At 44.6% G+C, this 22481-nt stretch overlaps 1 protein-coding gene across 2 annotated transcripts in view; it reads left to right on the forward strand.

Annotated features, from left to right (window-relative positions):
* Window positions 1–22481, forward strand: part of LOC140209634 (AP-3 complex subunit sigma-2) — a 62843-nt gene that overhangs the window by 22506 nt on the left and 17856 nt on the right. For both annotated transcript variants that reach the window (XM_072277945.1, XM_072277944.1), the window contains 2 exons: window positions 4584–4675; window positions 14421–14532. In XM_072277945.1, coding sequence (XP_072134046.1) covers window positions 4584–4675; window positions 14421–14532 — 204 coding nt within the window. The remainder of the gene's footprint in view (window positions 1–4583; window positions 4676–14420; window positions 14533–22481) is intronic.

Genomic DNA, 22481 nt, shown 5'->3' on the forward strand with positions numbered 1-22481 from the left:
AGTTTCCATGTACACCGTTACCACACTGTACACCTGTTCAGACAGTTTCCACGTACACCGTTACCAGACTGTACACCTATTCAGACAGTTTCCACGTACACCGTTACCACGCTGTATACCTGTTCAGACAGTTTCCACATACACCGTTACCACGCTGTACACCTGTTCAGACAGTTTCCACGTACACCATTACCACCCTGTCAATCTGAGCAGACAGTTTCCACATACACCGTTACCATGCTGTACACCTGTTCAGACAGTTTCCATGAACAGAATCAGAATCAGGTTTATTATCACTGGCATGTGACATGATATTTGTTAACAGCAGCAATAGTTCAATGCAATACATAATATGGAAGAAAAAAATAAATGAAATAAAAATAATAATAATAAATAGATCAATTAAGGTATACGTATATTGAAGAGATTTAAAAATGTGCAAAAAACAGAAATATTTTATATTAAAAAAAGTGAGGTGGTGTCCAAGGGTTCACTGTCCATTTTGGAATCGGTTGGCAGAGGGGAAGAAGCTGTTCCTGAATCACTGAGTGTGTGCCTTCAGGCTTCTAAACCTCCTACCTGATGGTAACAGTGAGAAAAGGGCATGCCCTGGGTGCTGGTGGTCCTTAATAATGGACGCTGCCTTTCTGAGACACCGCTCCCTAAAGATGTCCTGGGTACTTTGTAGGCTAGTACCCAAGATGGGGCTGACTAGATGTAGAACCTTCTGCAGTTTCTTTCTGTCCTGTGCAGTAGTCCCTCCATACCGGACAGTGATGGAGCCTGTCAGAATGCTCTCCACGGTACATCTATAGAAGCTTTTGAGTGTATTTGTTGACAAGCCAAATCTCTTCAAACTCCTAATGAAGTATAGCCACTGTCTTGCCTTCTTTATAACTGCATTGATATGTTGGGACCAGGTTAGATCCTCTGAGATCTTGACATCCAGGAACTTGTAGCTGCTCACTCTCTCCACTTCTGATCCCTCTATGAGGATTTGTATCTGTTCCTTCATCTTACCCTTCCTGAAGTCCACTATCAGCTCTTTCATCTTACTGACGGTGAGTGCCAGGTTGTTGCTGTGACACCACTCCACTAATTGGCATATCTCACTCCTGTATGCCCTCTTGTCTCCATCTAAGATTTTACCAACAATGGTTGTATCGTCAGCAAAATTATAGATGATTTTTGAGCTATGCCTAGTCACACAGTCATGTGTATACAGAGAGTAGAGCAGTGGGCTAAGCACACATCCCTGAGGTGTGCCAGTGTTGATTGTCAGCGAGGAAGATATGTTATCACCAATCCACACAGATTATGGTCTTCCAGTTAGGAATTTAAGGATCCAATTGCAGAGGGAGGTACAGAGGCCCAGGTTCTGCAACTTCTCAATCAGGATTGTGAGAATGATGGTATTAAATGCTGAGCTATAGTCGATGAACAGCATCCTGACATAGGTGTTTGTGTTGTTCAGGTGGTCTAAGGCTGTGTGAAGAGTCATTGAGATTGCATCTGCCGTTGACCTATTGTGGTGATAGGCAAATTGCAATGGGTCCAGGTCCTTGCTGAGGCAGGAGTTCAGTCTAGTCATGACCAACCTCTCAAAGCATTTCATCACTGTCGATGTTGCACCATTACCACCCTGTACATCTGTGCGGCCAGTTTCCGTGTGTCGAGGGCTCGGATCTCATCACCCCTCTGTACGTGTTGCCTTTAACTCTACTTTTACGTTTGTTCTGCTACATTGCATCACCTCACACTTGGCTGGATCACACTGCACCTTCCGTGTGGGTGAGCAAGGGGAAGGAGAAGGCTGGGTTGGTAAGTTTGCTGATGACACAAAGGCTGACAGTGTTGTGGACAGCGTAGAAGGTGGTTGTAGGTTACAGTGGGACATTGTTGGGATACAGAGTTGGGCTGACTAGTGGCAGATGGAGTTCAATCTGAGAAGTGTGAAGTGATACCTCTAGCAAGGTCAAATATGAAGGCAGAATACAGGGATAATGGCAGGGTTCTGAGCAGTGTAGAGGAACAGACCGACCTGGGATCCACGTCCATATATTCCTTAAAGTTGCCAAGCGAGCTGAAAGTGGGGTTAAGAAGGTGTAGGGTATGTTGGCCTTCATTAATTGGATTCAAGAGCCGTGAGGTATGTTGCAGCTCTGAAAAACTGGTTAGATCACACTGGGAGTATTGTGTTCAGTTCTGGTTGTCTCATTGCAGGAAGGATGTGGAAGCTTTAGAGAGGGTGCAGAGGAGATTCACCAGGATGCTGTCTGGACTGGAGAGCATGTCCTATGAGTACAGGTTGAGTGAAGGAGAATGGGAAGTGACTTGATAGAGGTGTACAAGATGATGAGAGGTATAGATAGTCTTTTTCCCAGGGTGCAAATGGCAAATACGAAATGAGTATAATTTTAAGGTAATTGGAGGAAAGTACAGGGGGGAATGTCGGAGGTAGTTTTTTTTTACACAGAGGGTGGTGGGTGTGTGGAACACCCTGCCAGGGCTGGTGGTAGAGGCAGGTACATTCGGGACATTTAAAAGCCTCTTAGATAGGCACATGGATGATGGAATAATGGAGGGCTATGTGGGAGGAAAGGGGCAGATTGATGTTGGAGAAGGTTAAAAGTATAGTTTGGAAATGAGAGGAGGTCCTGAACAGTGAATATAGGGCAGTATGTAGAAAGCTAAAAAGCAGAACCTCCAGGGTAGCAATCTCTGGAATGCTGTCTGTGCCATGTGCCACTGAGAGCTAGGGTAGGGTGATTTGGAATGTGAATGCGTGGCTGAAGGTCTGGTGCAGGGGGCAGGGATTCAGATTTCTGGATCACTGGGATCTCTTCTTGGGAAGGTAAAACCTGTACAAGGGGAATGAGTTACACCTCAAATGGAGGGGGACCAATATCCTTTAGGCAAGTTTGTTAGAGCTGTTGGGGAGGGTTTAAACTAAATTGGCAGGAACTGGGGTGATGGGGCAGTGAGTATAAAAGTAGATGCAGGGCGAAGTGAGACTGTGAGGAAGGACAGGTAGGTGATAAGGCAAAATTGCAGTCAGTAGGATGACTTACAGCGTAAAACAAAATCAAAAAGTATCTGGTAAGTTTTTTTTCTTCATTTTTTTTCTCTGTTAGTGTATAGTTACATAGAGCAGTGAGGTTGGCTCCAGGGGCTGCTTTGTGTTCTGATGAAATGTGGGAATTCTGGGAGAGATCCAGCCTCCTGGGAGAGAGGAGGAATTTCTTTAGCCAGACGGTGGTGAAACTATGGAATTGGTTGCCACAGGCAGCTGTGGAGGCCAGATCATTGGGTGTATTTAAGAAGGAGGTTGATAGATTCTTGATGTGTCAGAGCGTGAAAGGTTACGGGGAGAAGGTAGGGGAATCACCTCTCTGACTGTGTCCACTCGGAGGATGGCTGCTGTGCTTGCCCCTTCCCTCCTTTAATTTGTTCTTGCTAATGAATCTCAAATGCCAATTGATCACAGGTCAGAGCTCTTTCTCGCTGTGGTGACTCTCTGCTGGCGTTTCTACTTGGGCAGAGACCTAGTGAAATGCCCCCCTCCTGGTGTCCAGATCGGTCACTGGTCTTAGCAGGGATGTGGTGCTGAGGCTTAACAAGGCACTGGTCAGGTCGCACAGATGCCTGAGCAGCTTTGGGCCCCCTGTCTGAGAAAAGCTGTCCTGGCACTGGAGAGGACCCAGAGGGGGCTCCCCAGTGAGATCCCCCTCATTGTTCGAAATTTCATTGAAACCTGTTGAACATTGAAAGGCCTGGACAGAGTGGATGTGGAGAGGATGTTTCCTTTGGTGGGAGAGTTTAGGACCAGAGGGCACAAACTCAGAATAGAGGGATGTTCATTTAGAACAGAAATCCGGAGGAATTTCTTTAGCCCGAGAGTGGTGAATGTGTGGAATTCATTGCCACAGGCGGCTGTGGAGGCCAAGTCTTTGGGTATGTTTCAGGTAGAGGCTGACAGGTTCTTGATTAGTCGGGAGTGGGGGGGGGTCAAAGGTTACGGGGAGAAGGCAGGTGAATGGGGTTCAGAAGGATAATAAATCAGCCGTGATGGAACGGCGGAGCAGACTCGATGGGTTGAATGGCCTAATTCTGCTCCTATGTCTTATGGCCATTGGGGTGGTCAGCAGAGCATTGTGGGCCGAAGGGCCTGTAGTTTGCTTTACTGTTCTGTGTTGCAATGTCTGACACTGGGGAAAAGCTGGCGTCCAAGACTGGGAAATGGTAGCAGGGTCATGGATCAGCCCGGCAGAACGACGATCCTTGTACAGAAAACAAACCCATTTTGTCATCGGATGTGGTTGAGGTTGGCAAGCTGTAACTTGTGGGTAATGTACCTCATGTCCCTTCCATCTGTCATCAGCGTGGATCACGAGCAGTGTGGTCTTGCTACATCTGTGCACGTCTGGAGACGGTCCATCGTAGGGGGCTTCCTGTTTAACCGGAACATACTCGGCTTGGAGTTAGAGCAGGGGAGGTTGACGAGCTTCCTCCTGGGGTGAGGTGATTGACTAGTTTGGGGTTTGTCACCTCAATAACGGATAGTTTTTGTTTTATTTCTTCAGTCCGAGGATATGCAACAGCAAATCATCCGGGAAACTTTCCAGTTGGTGTCCAGGAGGGATGAGAATGTCTGCAACTTCTTGGAAGGTGGCAGGTAGGTGTTGCTGGAGGGGTAGTGGGCGTCCGAGACCAACGGATTATTATGGCCCCAGTTCATCATGGGTTCCTGGCCTGTCTGGGGTTTACCCTCTGTCCAACCTTCCCCCGCAGCTCCATTCTTCTGCACTGTCCCCATGTCCTTCGATTCCCTCAACATCCACAACTCTTCCATCTCTCCTTTGAAACAACCGGCAGACTGGACCTCTGTCTGGAGTAAGCAACACCCTCTGCGAACCCTCGGCTTCTCCTGCAGCCAGCTCACCGAAACTTCACTGCACTGCCTTGGCCGCGTTTTAAACCAAGGTTTTTTCTTTAACACAAGAGATTCTGCAAATGCTGGAAATCCAGAGCAACATGCACAAAATGCTGGAGGAACTCAGCAGGTCGGGCAGCATCTGTGGAGATGAACAAACAGTTGACGTTTTGAGCTAAGGGTCTTCGTCAGGACCAGAAAGGAAGGGGAAGAAGCCAGAATAAGAAGGGTGGGTCAGGTGCTCAAACTAGAAGGTGACAGGTGAAGCCAGGTGAGGTGGGGGAGGGGATGATGTGAGAAGCTGGGAAGTGCTGGGTGCAGGAGGTGAGGGCTGATAAAAAAAAAAAGGAATCTGATAGGAGAGGAGAGTGGACCATCAGAGAGAAGGAAGGGGAACCAGAGGGAGGTGATGGGCCAGTGAGGAGAAGAGAAAGGCTAAGAGGGGAACTAGAATGGGGAATGGAGAAGCAGGAGGAGCAAAATTACTGCAATTTTGAGGATTCTTCTTCATGCCATCAGGTTGGAAACTACCCAGATAGAATGAAGTGTTACTCCTCCATCCTGAATACAGGCCCAGAGCCATCAAACACGACATATGACAAGCCAGTCAATGTTGAAATTCTTTTCGTGGATCTCCTTAGAACTCTCTCCAGTTTCAGCATAAACTTTCTAAGATAAGGGGCCCAAAACTGCTTACTGTACTCCCAGTGAGGCCTCACCAGTGCTTTATAGGGCCTCAAAATTACGTCTTTGCTTGAATGCTAACATTGTATTCTCCTTCCTCTCCACAGACTCAACCTGAAAATTACCCTTTAAGGAATCCTGCACAAGGACTCCCAAGACCGTTTGCACCTCAGATTTTTGAATTTTCTGTCCATTTAGAAAATACTCTACCCGTTCATTTTTTCTGTCAAAGTGCATGACCATACACTTCCTGGCACTCTATTCCATCTGCCACTTCTTTACCCATTCTCCTAATCTGTCCTTCTGTAACCTCTCCACTTCTTCAAAACTACATGCCCCACCACCTACCTTCATATTGTCCGCAAACTTTGTAACAAAGCCCTCAATTCCATCATCCAAACGGTTGACATATAATGTAAAAAGAGACGGTGCCTACACAGACCCCTGTGGAACACGAATAGCCACTGGCAGTCAGCCACAACAGGCTCACTTTATTCTCACTCTTTGCGTCCTGCCAATTAGCCACTCCTTTATCTATGCTAGTATCTTTCCTGTAAAACCATGGGCTCATAGCTTGTTAAACAGCCTCATGTGTAGCACCTTGTCATAGGCCTTCTGAAAGTCCAAATACACAACATCAACCTATTCACCTTAGTCTATCCTGCTTGTTATTTCTTCAAAGGATTCCAACAGATTTGTTAGGTAAGATTTTCCCTTGAGGAAACCAGGCTGACTACGGCCTATTCAGCCATGATCACAGTGAATGGTGGTGCTGGCTGGAAGGGCCGAATGGCCTACTCCTGCACCTATTGTCTATTGTCTATTTCATCATGTGCTTCCAAGTACCCCAAAAACACATCCTCAACAATCACCTCCAACATCTTCCCAGCCACTGAGGTCAGACTAACTGGCCTATGGTTAGTTTCTTCTGCCTCTCTCCCTTCTTGAAGACTGGAGTGACATCTGCAATTTTCTAGTCTTCCAGAACCATCCCAGAATCTAGTGATTCTTTTTTTTAACCAATATTTTTTATTGATTTCTATATAGAAGAATGCAGAGTCCAAGAGAATACATATTATAAAACAAAAGAAAAAATATAATAATACCAGCTACAGTATATTGAATCACATTAACGAACTCCTTACTCTATATTCATATAGATTAGATTAATTCATGTATTAGAATATAACCCATTTTATTAAAAAAAGATCTACACCCACTACCAAAGTGGAAGCTGTTTGGGGAGAAAAAAGAAAAAAAATCTTATCAAATAATAAAATATACTATTAACCGACTTCTGTACTTTAACAAGAAGTCAAAGATTATGAAAATAATTTTAAAACAGCCCCTACAAATTTTGAAAATCTTGGTTAGATTCAGAAATTGAACGAAAAATCTTTTCTAAATTTAGGCATGCCAAAACATCCCGTAACCACTGAGCGTGATCAGGTGGAACAGCATCCCTCCATTTAAACAAAAGCTCCCTCCTAGCCATAAGAGAGATAAAAGCCAGAATGTGAGATCAGATGTCTTCAGAATGATATCTTTCCTTCTAACAATACCAAGTAGGGCAGTTAAAGGATTAGGCTTAAAATTTACTTTAAAGAGTACAGAAAAGTTTGGAATGCTTCCTTCCAATATTTTCCAAGACTTGGGCACGTCCAAAACATATGAATAAATGAAGCTTCTCCATTGTTACGCCTATCACAGTAGGGAGATATATCCATATAAAAACAAGATAACATCCTTGGTCATATAAGCTCTATGAACCACTTTAAGTTGTAGGAGGGAATGACAAGCACATAACAATGAAGTATTAACCAATTTAAAAATCTCATTCCAGGTTTCTTCAGAAATTGAGGTCTGTAAATCTTGTTCCCAAAGGTTTTTAATTTTGTCTAAGGAATCATTTCTCATTCCCAACAACATATCATAAATATTGGATATTGAACCATTATAGAATGATTTCATATTAAGAAGTTCATTTAATACATTCTTATCAGGACTATTAGGAAATGTATATAATTGAGATCACAGAAAATCTCTAATTTGTAAGTACCGGAAAAAATGGTAAACTATATTTAGTTAACAATTGTTCAAACGAAGAAAAACTTCCTCCCAAAAACAGATCCCGGAAACATGTAATGCCCAATCTTTCCCATTGTTTAAAAACTACATCAGTCTTAGAAGGCTTGAAAAAATAATTTAAAAACAATGGGTCTAGAAAGGGAGAATCTCAATAAACCAAAATGTTTTCTAAATTGTATCCAAATCCTCAAAGTGTGTTTGACTACCACATTTTCAGTTATCTTACTTAAGGATAAAGGAAGTGAAGATCCTGAAAGAGATAATAGAAAATTTATTAACCGAGTTGGCTTCTAAAGAAACCCACCCGGGACAGTCCTTGTGATTAACATAGTGTAACCAAAACGTGGTTATTACCTGCCCGGTAATAAAACCTAAAATTTGGTAATGCTAAACCTCCATTCTTTTTAACTTTCCGGAGATGTACTTTCTTCAATCGAGGACGTTTATTTTTCCATATATAGGAGGATAAAATAGAGTCCGGAGAGTCAACAAAGGATTTAGGAATAAAAACAGGTAACGCCTGAAAGGGGTATATAAATTTAGGTAAAACATTCATTTTAATAGAATTAATTTGATCAATCTAGTGGTTCTTGAAAGATCATTACTGATGCCTCCACAATCTCTTCAGCCACCTCTTTCAGAACCCTGGGGTGTAGACCATCTGGTCCAGGTGACTTATCCACCTTCAGACCTTTTAGTTTCCCAAGAACTCTCTCCCTAGTAATGGCAACTTTACACACTTTATGTCCCCAACACACTCAAACTTCCGGCATACTGCTCGTGTCTTCCACAGTGAAGACTGATGCAAAATATTTATTCAGTTTGTCTGCCATTTCCTTGTCCCCCGCCACTACCTCTCCAGCATTGTTTTCCAGTTGTCCAATATCAACTCTCGCCTCTTTTCTCTTCCGCCCACTGCTGACCTCTTCATCTCTCTATGACCAGTTGACCTCCCTGCCAACCCTGTGACCTCTGCTGACCCCATGATCTCTCTTTTGAACCTGTGACCTTTCAACAACTTTCTTTTCAAGGGTCTCTCTTTGACTTAGAAACATTCTAAGACTCTGCTTCAATCATCCCAAAGTCTCACGAGTTTCCAACACAAAAACTATTGCCTGAATCCACTCTGGCACCAGTGACCCCGAGTTCTGGATTTTCCTCTTCTCATCCACCTTGTCAGCACCCCTCAGTATCAAACCCACTCTCGCTGTTCTACAGTAGACACAGGCGTCCTCCCCCTGTTCTGTCCTCAGATGACAACTTGTCAATTGGGTATTAGAACAGAGACTGTGGAACAGTGCAGCTACGAGTGTGGTAGAGCAAAGATATCTGGGAATACAGGTCCGTAATTCATTGTTACTGGTGTCATCGTTATCCATAAGATACGGATGCATAGAGTTGGAGTGATATATTAGCACGGATAGAGGATTGGTTAACTAATAGAAAGCAGAGAGTTGGGATACATTGGTGTTACTCTGGTTGGCAATCAGTGGTGAGCGGTGTGCCACAGGGGTTGGTGCTGGGCCTGCAACTGTTCACGATATACATTAACGATCTGGAAGAGGGGATCGAGTATAGTCTAAGTTTTCTGACTACACTAAATTGAGTGTAAAAGCAAATTGTGCAGAAGATACGTGGAGCCTGCAGAGAGATACAGATAGGTTAAATGAGTGGTCAGGGTTCTGGCAGATGGAGTACAATGTTGGTAAATGTGGAAGAGGGTTATAATGACGTTGACAGAATTGGAAAACCTGGATAAGAATGTTGGATGGATTATTTTCTTTGGAATGAGTGATGGGGCAACTGAAGTTGAGTGAATTTACCCCCTTTGGTTCAAGAGTCTGATGGTTGAGGATAACAAACCCGGCAGCATCTTTGGGAAAAGAGTACAGTTGACGTTTCGGGCTGAAACCTTTCGGCAGAACAGTTGTTTGTGGTGGAGGATGGTAACTGTCCCTGAACCTTTTGATGCGCGTCCTGAGGCGCCTGTAGCTTCTTGCTGATGGCAGCAACGTGAAGAAAGTGGGGTGGGGTCCCTGATGGTGGTTCTGTTTTCCTGTGACAGCGCTCCGTGTAGATGTGCTGAGTGGTGGGGAGACCTTCACCAGTGATGGACTGGGCTGTATCCACTATTTTTTGTAGGATTTTCCATTCGTGGGCAGTGGTGTTTCCATTAGATTGTGAATGTCCCGATGAGAGTTAATGAGGAACCATTTCCCACCACTGACGACACGGAGATTGCAGATGGAGTTGTGTGCACTAGAGGGCTCTGTTGACCTAGGGCCTGGTGTCTGGAGGAGCCTGAATTTACATTGACCTGGTATGAATGGTCTGATTGTGGTTTTGGGGAACGATCACCTGCAGGACGTAAATTGGAGTGCTAATGACTTGAGGAAGGACGTACAGGTTTTGGAGCTGTTGCAGAGGATTCTGGAGATGAGGGTTTTGTTACTGATTAACAGGACTCTGAAGCTCACATTCGTTCCTCAATTACACTTCATTTACCTGAACAGCCCGGCCCTTGTCACCACACTGTTGTCCACAAGGTGAACAACCCAGAGTCCTGGGAGAGGTTGCTGAAGAGATAACGGATGCATTGGTCATGTTCTTTTAAAGACTCACTTGATTCAGGCATGATCCTGGAGGAGAATGTCACTCATCTCTTTAAAAAGGGAGGAAGGCAAAAGAAAAGAATTTAGAGGCCAGTTAGCCCAAACTCATTGGTTGGGAAATTGTTGGAGTATATCCTTAAGGATGAGGTTTCGGGGTTCTTGGAAACTAATGATAAAACTAAGCAAAGTCAGCATGGTTTCTGTAAAGGGAATCTTGCCTGATAAATCTGTTTGAGTTCTTCAAGGAAGTAACAAGCAAGGTGGACAAAGGAGAGGCAGTGGATATCACTTACTTGGATTTTCAGAAGGCAGTTGATGAGGTGCCACACATGAGGCTGTCTAAAGGAAGAAAGAAGCTGGAGGAGATCGTGAACACGGCGCAGCACATCACACAAGCCAATCTTACATCCTTGGACTCACTTTACACTGCACGCTGTTGGAGCAGTGCTGCCAGGATAATCAAGGACATGACCCACCCAGCCAACACATTTTTCATCCCTCTTCCCAACGGGAGAAGGCTCAGGAGCTTGAAGACTCGTACGGCCAGATTTGGGAACAGCTTCTTTCCAACTGTGATAAGACTGCTGAATGGATCCTGACCCGGATCTGGGCCGTACCCTCCAAATATCCGGACCTGCCTCTCGGTTTTTTTGCACTACCTCACTTTCCATTTTTCTATTTTCTATTCATGATTTATAATTTAAATTTTTAATATTTACTAATTTTTACTATGTTTAATATTTAGTATTTGTAATCCAGGGAGCGGAAAGCGCAGAATCAAATATCGCTGTGATGATTGTACGTTCTAGTATCAACTGTTTGGCGACAATAAAGTATAGCAAGATAAGATCCTGTGGCGTTACAGGAAAGATACTGGCATGGATAGAGGAATGGCTGACAGGCAGGAGGCAGCGAGTGGGAATAAAGGGGGTCTTTTCCGGTTGGCTGCCTGTGACTAGTTGGTGCTCTTTAGGTGTCAATATTGGGACTGCTACTTTTCATATTGTTTGTCAGTGATTTGGATAATGGAATTGATGGCTTTGTGGAAAAGTATGCAGATGACACAAAGATAGGACGGGGGTTGGTAGTGCTGAGGAAGCAATGTGATTGCAGAAGGACTGAGACAAATTAGAAGAACGGGCAAAAAAAGTGGCAGATGGAATACAGTGTTGGGAAATGCCTGATAATGCATTTTTGTAAAAGGAACAATAGTGCAGACTGTTATCTAAATAGGGAGAAGATTCAAACATCAGAGGTGCAAATGGATTTAGGAATTCTCATGCAATTAATTTATAGGTTGAGTCTGTGGTAAAGAAGGCAAATGCAATTTTGGCATTTATTTTCAGGGGAATCGAATATGAAAGCAAGGAGATAATGTTGAGCCTTTATAAGGCACTAGTCAGGTCACACTTGCAGTATTGTCAACAGTCATAGTCATAGTCATATTTTATTGATCCCGGGGGAAGTTGGTTTTCGTTACAGTTGCACCATAAATAATTAAATGGTAATAAAACTATAAATAATTAAATAGTAATATGTAAATTATGCCAGGAAATAAGTCCAGGACCAGCTTATTGGCTCAGGGTGTCTGACCCTCCAAGGGAGGAGTTGTAAAGTTTGATGGCCACAGGCAGGAATGACTTCCTATGACACTCTGTGCTGCATCTCGGTGGAATGAGTCTCTGGCTGAATGTACTCCTGTGCCCACCCAGTACATTATGTAGTGGATGGGAGACATTGTCCAAGATGGCATGCAACTTGGACAGCATCCTCTTTTCAGACACCATTGTCAGAGAGTCCAGTTCCATCCCCACAACATCACTGGCCTTACGAATGAGTTTGTTGATTCTGTTGGTGTCTGCTCCCCTCAGCCTGCTGCCCCAGCACACAACAGCAAACATGATAGCACTGGCCACCACAGACTCGTAGAACATCCTGAGCATTTCTACTCAGCATTTGGGCCCCTTATCTCAAGTAAGGATCTGTTGTCATTGGAGAGGGTCGAGAGGAGGTTCATGAGGGTGATTCTGGGAATGAAGGGGTTAACATATGATTTGTGTTTGGCAGCTTTGGGCCTGTACTCACTGGAATTTAGAAGAATGTGGGGGGATCTCATTGAAACCTACTGAATGTTGTAAGGACTAGATAAGGTGGCTGTGGAGAGGATGTTTCCTGTTGTGGGGGTATCCAGAACTAGAGGGCACAGCCTCAAAATTGCAGGGTGACCTTTTAGAGCAGAGGTAAAGGGGAATTTTTTTAACCAGAGAGTGGTGAATCTGTGGAATACTCTGCCACAGACTGTGGTGGAGTCCAAGTCAGTGGGTGTATTTAAGGTGGAGGTTGATAGTTTCCTGATGGGTCAGGGCATCAGAGGACATGACGAGAAGGCAGGTGTGTGGAAGTTGTGTCTGCTCTGTCATTCCACCATGGCCGATTTATTATCCCTTTCAACCCTATTCTCCTGCCTTCTCCCTGTAACCACTGCCGTCCTGACTAATCAAGAACCTATCAACCTCTGCTTTAAATGCACCCAATGATTTGGCCTCCACAACCGGCTGTGGCAATGAATTCCACCGAATTTAGCCTCTGGCTAAAGAAACACCTCCTAAAGGGACTAAAGTTCTAAAGGGACATCCTTGCACTCTGAGGTTGTGTCCTCAGATCCTAGACTCCCCCACTATAGGAAACATCCTCTCTACACCAGCTCTATCTCGGCCTTTCAGTATTTAATAGGCTGCAATGCGTTCTATATTTCAGCGAGTACGGGCCGAGAGCCATCAAATGCAGATGCAGCGACACCCGGGCTGTACAATAGCCAGTGTTCACCACGCCATGGAAATGCCAAGCAAAGAGCAACTGTGACAAGAGAGACCCAGGTCACTGCCCTTCTCAGTTAGAAGCATCCCGCCACCCAGTCCTGACCACGGGCACCCTGGGGTGCAGCTGTTGACCAGCGATGCAGTGGCTGAAGGGCAGGTCAGGGGCTGGACATCAGGCAGTGAGAGACTCCCATCCTCTCCCATCCCCTCCCATCCCCTCGGCACAGATTAAGATGGTGCTGGAGTAACTCGGCTTACATCTTCAATACCATCGGGAAAAAGCAGTCCGTTTCATTTGTACTTACCCCTTCAAAGATTCACTCATGGCACCGGTGGCCGTGGTGTGTATCTTGTAGAGTTCAATACCCTGCTCCCACATGGTGGCTGTGGTGTGTACCTTGTAGAGTTTAATACACTGCTCCCACATGGTGGCTGTGGTGTGTACCTTGTAGAGTTTAATACACTGCTCCCACATGGTGGCTGTGGTGTGTATCTTGTAGATTTCAATACCCTGCTCCCACATGGTGGCTGTGGTGTGTATCTTGTAGAGTTTAATACACTGCTCCCACACTGCTATATTTTACTAAGAAGGGAAAGGGGCATCTGTGTGTTCTTCTGGAAGAAGCTTGCGGCCTTGTCTTGGCAATATGTTGTTAGTCGTTCGTTGCTGTTGGGATTGAATGTTGGAGCTCCCTCTTTGACAACGGCATGGGAACTCCACCAGGAAGGCCATGCTCACTGGCTGATATATGAATCCTGATGAAGGGTCTCGACCCAGACATCGACTGTTTATTCCCCTCTGTAGGTGCTGCCTGCCCTGCTGAGTTCTTCCAGATTCTGTGTGCATTGCTGACAGAAGACAGCATCCATGATTATTGGATGAAGTAACTCGTTTCTACAAACAAAGGAGCCCCATCACCCAGAACATGCTCTCTTCCGGTTAGCATCATCAGAGGGATTGTACAGGAGCCTGTAGACACACACTCTGTGTTTCATAAACATCTCCTTCCCGTTACCATCATCAGAGGGATTGTGCAGGGGCCTGCAGACACGCACTCTCTGTTTCAGAAACGGCTCCTTCCCCTGCACCATGGATCATGAGCCCATGAACACGACTTCATCGTTTTCCTCTCCTTCTGCACTGCTCGTTTATTTCTTAATTTTTTTATTGTGAATTAAAGTAATGTTTTTAATGTATTTCACTGTACCGCGGCCCCAAACCGACAAAGTTCCGACATATGCCAGTGAGACGAAGCCTGATGCCGAGTGTCTGGTTTGTTACAGTTTGATCGGAGGATCAGACTACAAGCTCATCTACAGACACTATGCAACCCTCTACTTCCTCTTCTGTGTTGACTCGTCTGAGAGTGAGCTGGGCATTCTGGATCTGATACAGGTTTGTGTGACCGCTGCATTCCCATGATGTCCAATCATTATTCCCCTGGGTTGAGGGGAAACTCACAGCTTGTCCACGGGTTGAAGCTGCTAAATGTACCTGAGAAGGTGTTGCAGAGGGAGTGTGGAGAGATATTGTACAGAACCTTTATTTACGGAGTCCAGGGAATCCCACAGAAAAGACGGGAAGTACAGGATAAACATGCAGAACAAAGGCTCCGGGCACATTTGTGTCTGCTGGAAGTGAAGTGAAGTTGGACATTTTAAACTTTCATGCCATTCCTTCACGTCACAAGAGACCTATAAATAAGATACAGATGCATGGAGTTGGAGGAAGTGTATTGGCATGGATAGTGGATTGGTTAACCAATAGAAGGCAGAGAGTTGGTATAAATGGGTGTTTCTCCGCTTGGCAGTCAGTGGTGAGTAGGGTGCTGCAGGGGTCGGTGCTGGGCCTGCAGCTGTTTAGCATTTACATTGATGATTTGGAAGAGGGGACCGAGTGTAGCGTAGCAAAATTTGCTGATGACACTAAACTGAGTGGAAAAGCAAATTGTACAGAGGATGTGGAGAGTCTGCAGAGGGATATGGATAGGTTAAGTGAGTGGGCCAAGGTCTGGCAGATGGAATACAATGTTGGTAAATGCAAAATCTTCCATTTTGGAAGGAATAATAGAAGAGCAGATTATTATTTAAATAGTGAAAGATTGCAGCATGCTGTTGTGCAGAGGGACTTGTGAGTGCTTGTTCATGAATCGCAAAAATTTGGTGTGCAGGTACAACAGATTATTAAGAAGGCAAACAGAATGTTGGCCTTCATTGCTAGAGGGATTGAATTCAAGAGCAGGGAGGTTATGCTGCAACTATACAGGGTACTGGTGAGGCTGCACCTGGAGTACTGTGTGCAGTTCTGGTCTCCATACTTGAGGAAGGATATACTGGCTTTGGAGGCAGTGCAGAAGAGGATCACAGGTTGATTCCAGGGATGAAGGGGTTAACCTATCAGGAGCGATTGAGTCGCCTGGGACTATACTCTCTGGAGTTCAGAAGAATGAGAGGGGATCTTATAGAAACGTACAAAATTTTGAAAGGGGAAAGGTAAGATAGAAGTAGGAAAGTTGTTTCCATTGGTAGGTGAGACTAGAACTAGGGGACATTGCCTTCAGATTCAGGGGAGAAGATTTAGGATGGAGTTGAGGAGAAACTGTTTTTCCCAGAGAGTGGTGAATCTGTGGAATTCTCTGCCCAGGGAAGCAGTTGAGGCTTCTTCACTAAATATATCTAAGATACAGTTAGATAGGTTTTTACATAGTAAGGGAATTAAGGGTTATGGGGAAAAGGCAGGTAGATGGAGCTGAGTTTACGGACAGATCAGCCATGATCTTATTGAATGGCGGGGCAGGCTCGATGGGCCGGATGGCCTACTCCTGCTCCTATTTCTTATGTTCTTATTGGAACAATGTTGTCACAGAGAGAGAGAGAGAGAGAAAGAGAGTGAGAGGGAGAGAGATGTCTGAACAGTCACAGAGAGGGATGAACTTTCCAGTTGAGGCTTGCTGTGGGTACAGTCTGACACTACTGGGTCAGAAGTACAATTGTGATCTGAAATTCAGCAATGTAGTCACAGGGTTGTTTGAGCAGGAAAAGAAGCCTCTTAGCCTAACTTGTTCATACTGGCTATTGCCTAACTGAGCCCAACCCAGAAAACCATAAGGCATAGGAGCAGGATTAGGCCATTCACCCCATTGAGTCTGCTCATCATTCAACCCCACACAGCTGCCTTCTCGCCATATCCTTTGGTGCCCTGACTGATCAGGAAACTATCAACTTCTGCCTTAAATATACCCACTGACCTGGCCTCCACTGCAGTCTGTGGCAGAGCCTTCCACAGATTTACTATTCTCTGGCTAAAAAAAATTCCCCTTACCTCTGTTCTAAAGGGTCACCGCTGAATTTTGAGGCTGTGCCCTCTAGTTCAGGATACCCCCCCCCCATAGGAAACATCCTCTCCACATCGACCCTATCTAGTCCTTTCAACATTCGGTAGGTTTCAAAGAGATCCCCCCCACATTCTTCTAAATTCCAGTGAGTACAGGCCTAAAGCTGCCAAACACTCCTCATATGTTAACCCCTTCATTCCCAGAATCATCCTCGTGAACCTCCTCTCGACTCTCTCCAATGACAACACATCCTTTCTGAGATATGTACTCATGTTGACAATACTCCTAAGTGCAGCCTGACTAGTGTCTTATAAAGGCTTGCTTTTATATTCGATTCCCCTGAAAATAAATGCCAACGTTGCATTTGCCTTCTTTACCACAGACTCAACCTGTAAATTAACCTGCTGGGACTCTTGCACAAGGACTCCTAAATCCCTCTGTACCTCTGATGTTTGAACCTTCTCCCCATTTAGACAATGGTCTGCACTATTGTTCCTTTGACCAAAGTGCATCATCATAGGAGAGAGTTTCTTCCTTCTCCCGTCTGCGTGAGATGTGGGACTTTCGAGAGACTTTGAACTTTTTTACTGTGCCCATGGCCTGTTCTTCATCAAGTAATGGTATTGTTGCACTGTTGTAACTATATGTTATAATTATGTGGTTTTTGTTAGTTTTTCAGTCTGTCCTGTGTTTGTGTGATATCACACCGGAGGAATATTGTATCATTTCTTAATGCATGCATTATTAAATGGCAATAAAAGAGGACTGCGTGTCCTCATAATCTAATCTAATCTAATACACTTCCCAGTGCTGCATTCCATCTGCCATTTTTTTGCCCATTCTTCCAGTTTGTCTAAGTCTTGCTTCAATCGCATTGCTTCCTCAGCACTACCTACCCCTCCACCTATCTTCGTATCACCTGCAAACTTTGTCACAAAGCCATCAATTCCATTATCCAAATCATTGACAAACAATGTGAAAAGTAGTGGTCCCAATACTGACCCCTGAGGAACACCACATGTCACTGCAGCCAACCAGAAAAGGCCCCTTTGATTCCCACTTGCTGCCTCCTGCCTGTCAGCCATTCCTCTATCCATGCCAGTATCTTTCCTGTAACGCCATGGGATTTTATCTTGTTAAGAAACCTCATGCGTGGTACCTTATCAAATGCCTTCTAAAAATCCAACTAAATGACATCCACTGCCTTTTCTTTGTCCACCCTGCTTGTCACTTCTTTGAAGAACTCTAACAGATTTGTGAGGCAAGATTTCCCTTTACAGAAACCATCCTGACTTCGACTGATTTTATCATTAGTGTCCAAGTACCTTGAAAAGTACCTCCAAGTACTACGGAAAAGGATCTTGGCTTTGAATTCTTTTTGTTTGCCTTCCTCCCTTAGAAACCATAGAAAAACTACAGCACAGAAACAGGCCTTTTGGCCCTTCTTGGCTGTGCTGAACCATTTTCTGCCTAGTCCCACTGACCTGCACATGGACCATATCCCTCCATACACCTCATAGAAACCATAGAAAACATAGAAAAACTACAGCACAGAAAGAGGTGAGTGACATTATCCTCTGGGAGCATGCCAGAATCAAGTGAGTCTTGAAAAATCATGACCAATGCATCTGTTCCCTCTTCAGTAACTTCTCTCAGGACTCTGGGGTGTAGTCCATTTAGTCTAGGTGACTTACCCACCTTAATGCCTTTCAGTTTGCCTGCACTTTTACTTTGTCAGAGCAATGGCACTCACTCTTACTCCCTGACCCTTGCAGACCTCTGGCACACCGCCAGTGTCTTTCACATTTGAAGACAGATGCAAAGTACTTATTAAGTTCATTTGCCATTTCTTTGTCCCCCATTACTACCTCACCAGCATCATTTTCCAGTGGTCCAATATCAACTCTCACCTCCTTCTTGCTCTTTATATAACAAAAAACTTTTGGCATCCTGCTTTATACTACTGGCTAGTTTGACCTCATATTTCAACTTTTCCCTTCTTATAGCTTTTTTAGTTGTTTTTTGTTGGATTTTAAAAGCTTCCAAATCATCAAACTTCACACCAGTATCCTCCTCCAATCCACCTTGGCAAGCTCCCCTCAAATGCCTCTGTAATTCCCTTTATTCCATGTCAATACTTATGCTTCTCCCTCTCAAGTTGGAGTATGAATTCAATCATATTGTAATCACTGCCTCCTATAGGTTCCTTTACATTAAGCTCCCTAATAAGGTCTGGGTTATTACACAACACCCAATCTAAGATGGCCTTTCCCCTAGTAGGCTCAAGCATAAGATTCTCTAAAATGCCATCTGGTAGGCATTCATTAAATTCCCTCTCTTACGATCCAACACCAACTTGATTTTCCCAATCCCCTTGCATATTGAATTCCCCTATTAGAATTGTGCCATGAGTTCATCCACTTTATTCCGAACGCTACGTGCATTTAAATACAGCACCTTCAGTCCTGTATTCTTTGCCCTTTTGAATTTTGCTTCTGTGGTACAATTTAACTCTTTGCTGTAACTGCATTTGTACCCAATCATTGGCTTGTCCTTCCTTACATTCATGTTATACTCATCATCTACATGTAAACCTACTGGTTCATCCTCAGCTCAATCATCCTGGTTCCCATCCCCCTGCCATGTTAGTTTAAACCACTCCCAACAGCTCTAGTAAATCTGCCCACAAGAATATTGTTCCCCCTCAGATTTAAGTGCAACCTGTCCCTTTTGTAAGGTCATACCTGCCCTAGAAGAGGTCCCAATGATCTAGAAATCTGAATCCCTGTTCCCTGTCCCAATTCTTCAGCGATGCATTTATCTGCCACCTCATTCTATACCTATCCTCACCATCACATGGCATGGGAGTAATCCTGAGAAATCATGCACCCATATTTGACTCATATCCCTCCATCCCAGGGATTCCCAACCTGGAGTTTTGCCTAATTATAAAGATCCTGCCTGATAGCTTCATATGAAGCTATCAGGTAGGAACTTGGAAACCTAAATTGGGAACAGATGTTGTCAGGGAAATGTACGGAAGAAATGTGGCAAATGTTCAGGGGATATTTGCGCGGCGTTTTGCATAGGTACGTTCCAGTGAGACAGGGAAAGGATGGTAGGGTACAGGAATCATGGTGTACGAAGGCAGTTGAAAATCTAGTCAAGAAGAAAAGAGCTTACGAAAGGTTCAAAAAACTAGGTAATGATAGAGATAGAAGATTATAAGGCTAGCACGAAGGACTTTAAGAATGAAATTAGGAGAGCCAGAAGGGGCCATGAGAAGGCCTTGGCGGACAGGATTAAGGAAAACCCCAAGGCATTCTACAGGTATGTGAAGAGCAAGAGGATAAGACGTGAGAGAATAGGACCAATCACGTGTGACAGTGGAAAAGTGTGTATGGAACTGGAGGAGACAGCAGAGGTACATAATGAGTACTTTGTTTCAATATTCACTACGGAAAAGGATCTTGGCGATTGTAGGGATGACTTACAGCAGACTGAAAAGCTTGAGCATGTAGATATTAAGAAAGTGGATGTGCTGGAGCTTTTGGAAAGCATCAAATTGGATAAGTCACCTGTGGGGGGGCAAGAGAGGAGATTGCTGAGCCTCTGGCAATGATCTTTGCATCCTCAATGAGGAAGGGAGAGGTTCCAGAGGATTGGAGGGTTGCGGATGTTGTTCCATTATTCAAGAAAGGGAGTAGGGATAGCCTAGGAAATTATTGACCAGTGAGTCTTACTTCAGTGGTTGGTAAGTTGATGGAGAAGATCCTGAGAGGCAGGGTTTATGAACATTTGGAGAGGCATAATATGATTAGGAATAGTCAGCATGGCTTTGTCAAGGGCAGGTCGTGCCTTACAAGCCTGATTGAATTTTTTGAGGATCTGACTAAACACATTGATGAAGGAAGAGCAGTAGATGTAGTGTATATGGATTTCAGCAAGGCATTTGATAAGGTACCGCATGCAAGTTTTATTGAGAAAGTAAGGAGGCATGGGATCCAAGGGGACCTTGCTTTGTGGATCCAGAACTGGCTTGCCCACAGAAGGCAAAGAGTGGTTGTAGACGGGTCATATTCTGCATGGAGGTCGGTGACCAGTGGTGTGCCTCAGGGGTCTGTTCTGGGACCCTTTCTCTTTGCGATTTTTATAAATGACCTGGATGAGGAAGTGGAGGGATGGGTTAGTAAATTTGCTGATGACACAAAGGTTGGGGGTGTTGTGGATGGTGTGGAGGGCTGTCAGAGGTTACAGTGGGACATTGATAGGATGCAAAACTGGACTGAGAAGTGGCAGATGGAGTTCAACTCAGATAAGTGTGAGGTGGTTCATTTTGGTAGGTCAAATATGATGGCAGAATATAGTATTAATGGTAAGACTCTTGGCAGTGTGGAGGATCAGAGGGATCTTGGGGTCCAAGTCTATAGGACACTCAAAGCTGCTACGCAGATTGACTGTGTGGTTAAGAAGGCATACGGTATGTTGGCCTTCATCAATCATGGAATTGAATTTAGGAGCTGAGAGGTAATGTTGCAACTATATAGGACCCTGGTCAGACCCCACTCGGAGTACTGTGCTCAGTTCTGGTCACCTCACTACAGGAAGGATGTGGAAACCATAGAAAGGGTGCAAAGGAGATTTACAAGGATGTTGCCTGGATTGGGGAGCATGCCTTATGAAAACAGGTTGAGTGAACTCAGCCTTTTTTCCTTGGAGTGATGGAGGATGAGAGGTGACCTGATAGAGGTGTATAAGATGATGAGAGACACTGATCGTGTGGATAGTCAGAGGCTTTTTCCCAGGGCTGAAATGGCTAATACTTGAGGGCACAGTTTTAAGGTGCTTGGCAGTAGGTACAGAAGAGATGTCGGGGTAAGTTTTTTACGCAGAGAGTAGTGAGTTTGTGTAATGGGCTGCCGGCAACGGTGGTGCAGGTGGATATGATAGGGTCTTTCAAGAGACTCCTGGACAGGTACATGGAGCTTAGAAAAATAGAGGGCTATGAGTATGCCTAGGTAATTTCTAAGTAAGGACATGTTCAGCACAGCTCTGTGGGTGGAAGGGCCTGTGTTGTGCTGTAGGTATTCTATGTTTCTATGAAGGTCCATGGTATTACCCCGACTGCTGGCACTTAAAGTGTTACACAGCTCTGATTTCCCGTGTCTCCACACAGGGGTGTCACACGGATCCTACTCTCTGATTTTCCGTTGCTCCACACACGGATATCATACGGATCCTACTCTCTGCCCAGTTTCCGTGTCTCCACACACGGATATCACAGGGATCTTACTGTCTGATTTTCCGTTGCTCCACACACGGATGTCACACGGATCCTACTCTATGCCTAGCTCCCCTCTTGCTAATGTTTTTCATTTCCTTTCCTGTATCTTATCTGCAGAATTGTTCCATGTTCTCTTTTTGCTATCCTGAATATCTACTGAATTAATAATAGAGTCCAGAGAGGTTAGAGACAGCTCTGACCAGGATTTAGATGAAAGAGAAGCCTTATAAAGCCTCATAAGGCACTTGTAAGGCCACATCTGGATATTGTGAGCAGCTTAGGACCCCTTATGTGAGAAAAGTTGTGCTGACATTTGGGAGGGTATGATGCCGGGAATGAGAGGTGTTAGCTGCCTCTGAACCTGTACTCGCTGGAGTTTACAAGTATGAAAGGGATCCCAAAGAAACCTATCAAATATTGAAAAGCCAAGATAGTGTGGTTGTGGAGAGAATGTTTCCTATAGTTGAGGTGTCTAGGACCGTAGGGCACAGCATCAGAATAAAAGGACGTCCTTTTAGAACGGAGATGAGGAGGAATTTCTTTAGCCACAGTGGTGAGTCTGTGGAATTCTTTTGCCACAGGCAGCTGTGGAGGCCAAGTCATTGGGTATATATAAAAACAGAGGTTGATAGGTTCTTGATTAGTCAGGGTGTGAAGGGTTACGGCGGAAGGCCAGGGAAATGGGTTGAGAAGCATAATAAATCAGCTGTGATGGAATAGTGAAGC

Source organism: Mobula birostris, chromosome 14 (genome assembly GCF_030028105.1).
Source record: "Mobula birostris isolate sMobBir1 chromosome 14, sMobBir1.hap1, whole genome shotgun sequence".
Classification (NCBI taxonomy): Eukaryota; Metazoa; Chordata; class Chondrichthyes; order Myliobatiformes; family Myliobatidae; genus Mobula; species Mobula birostris.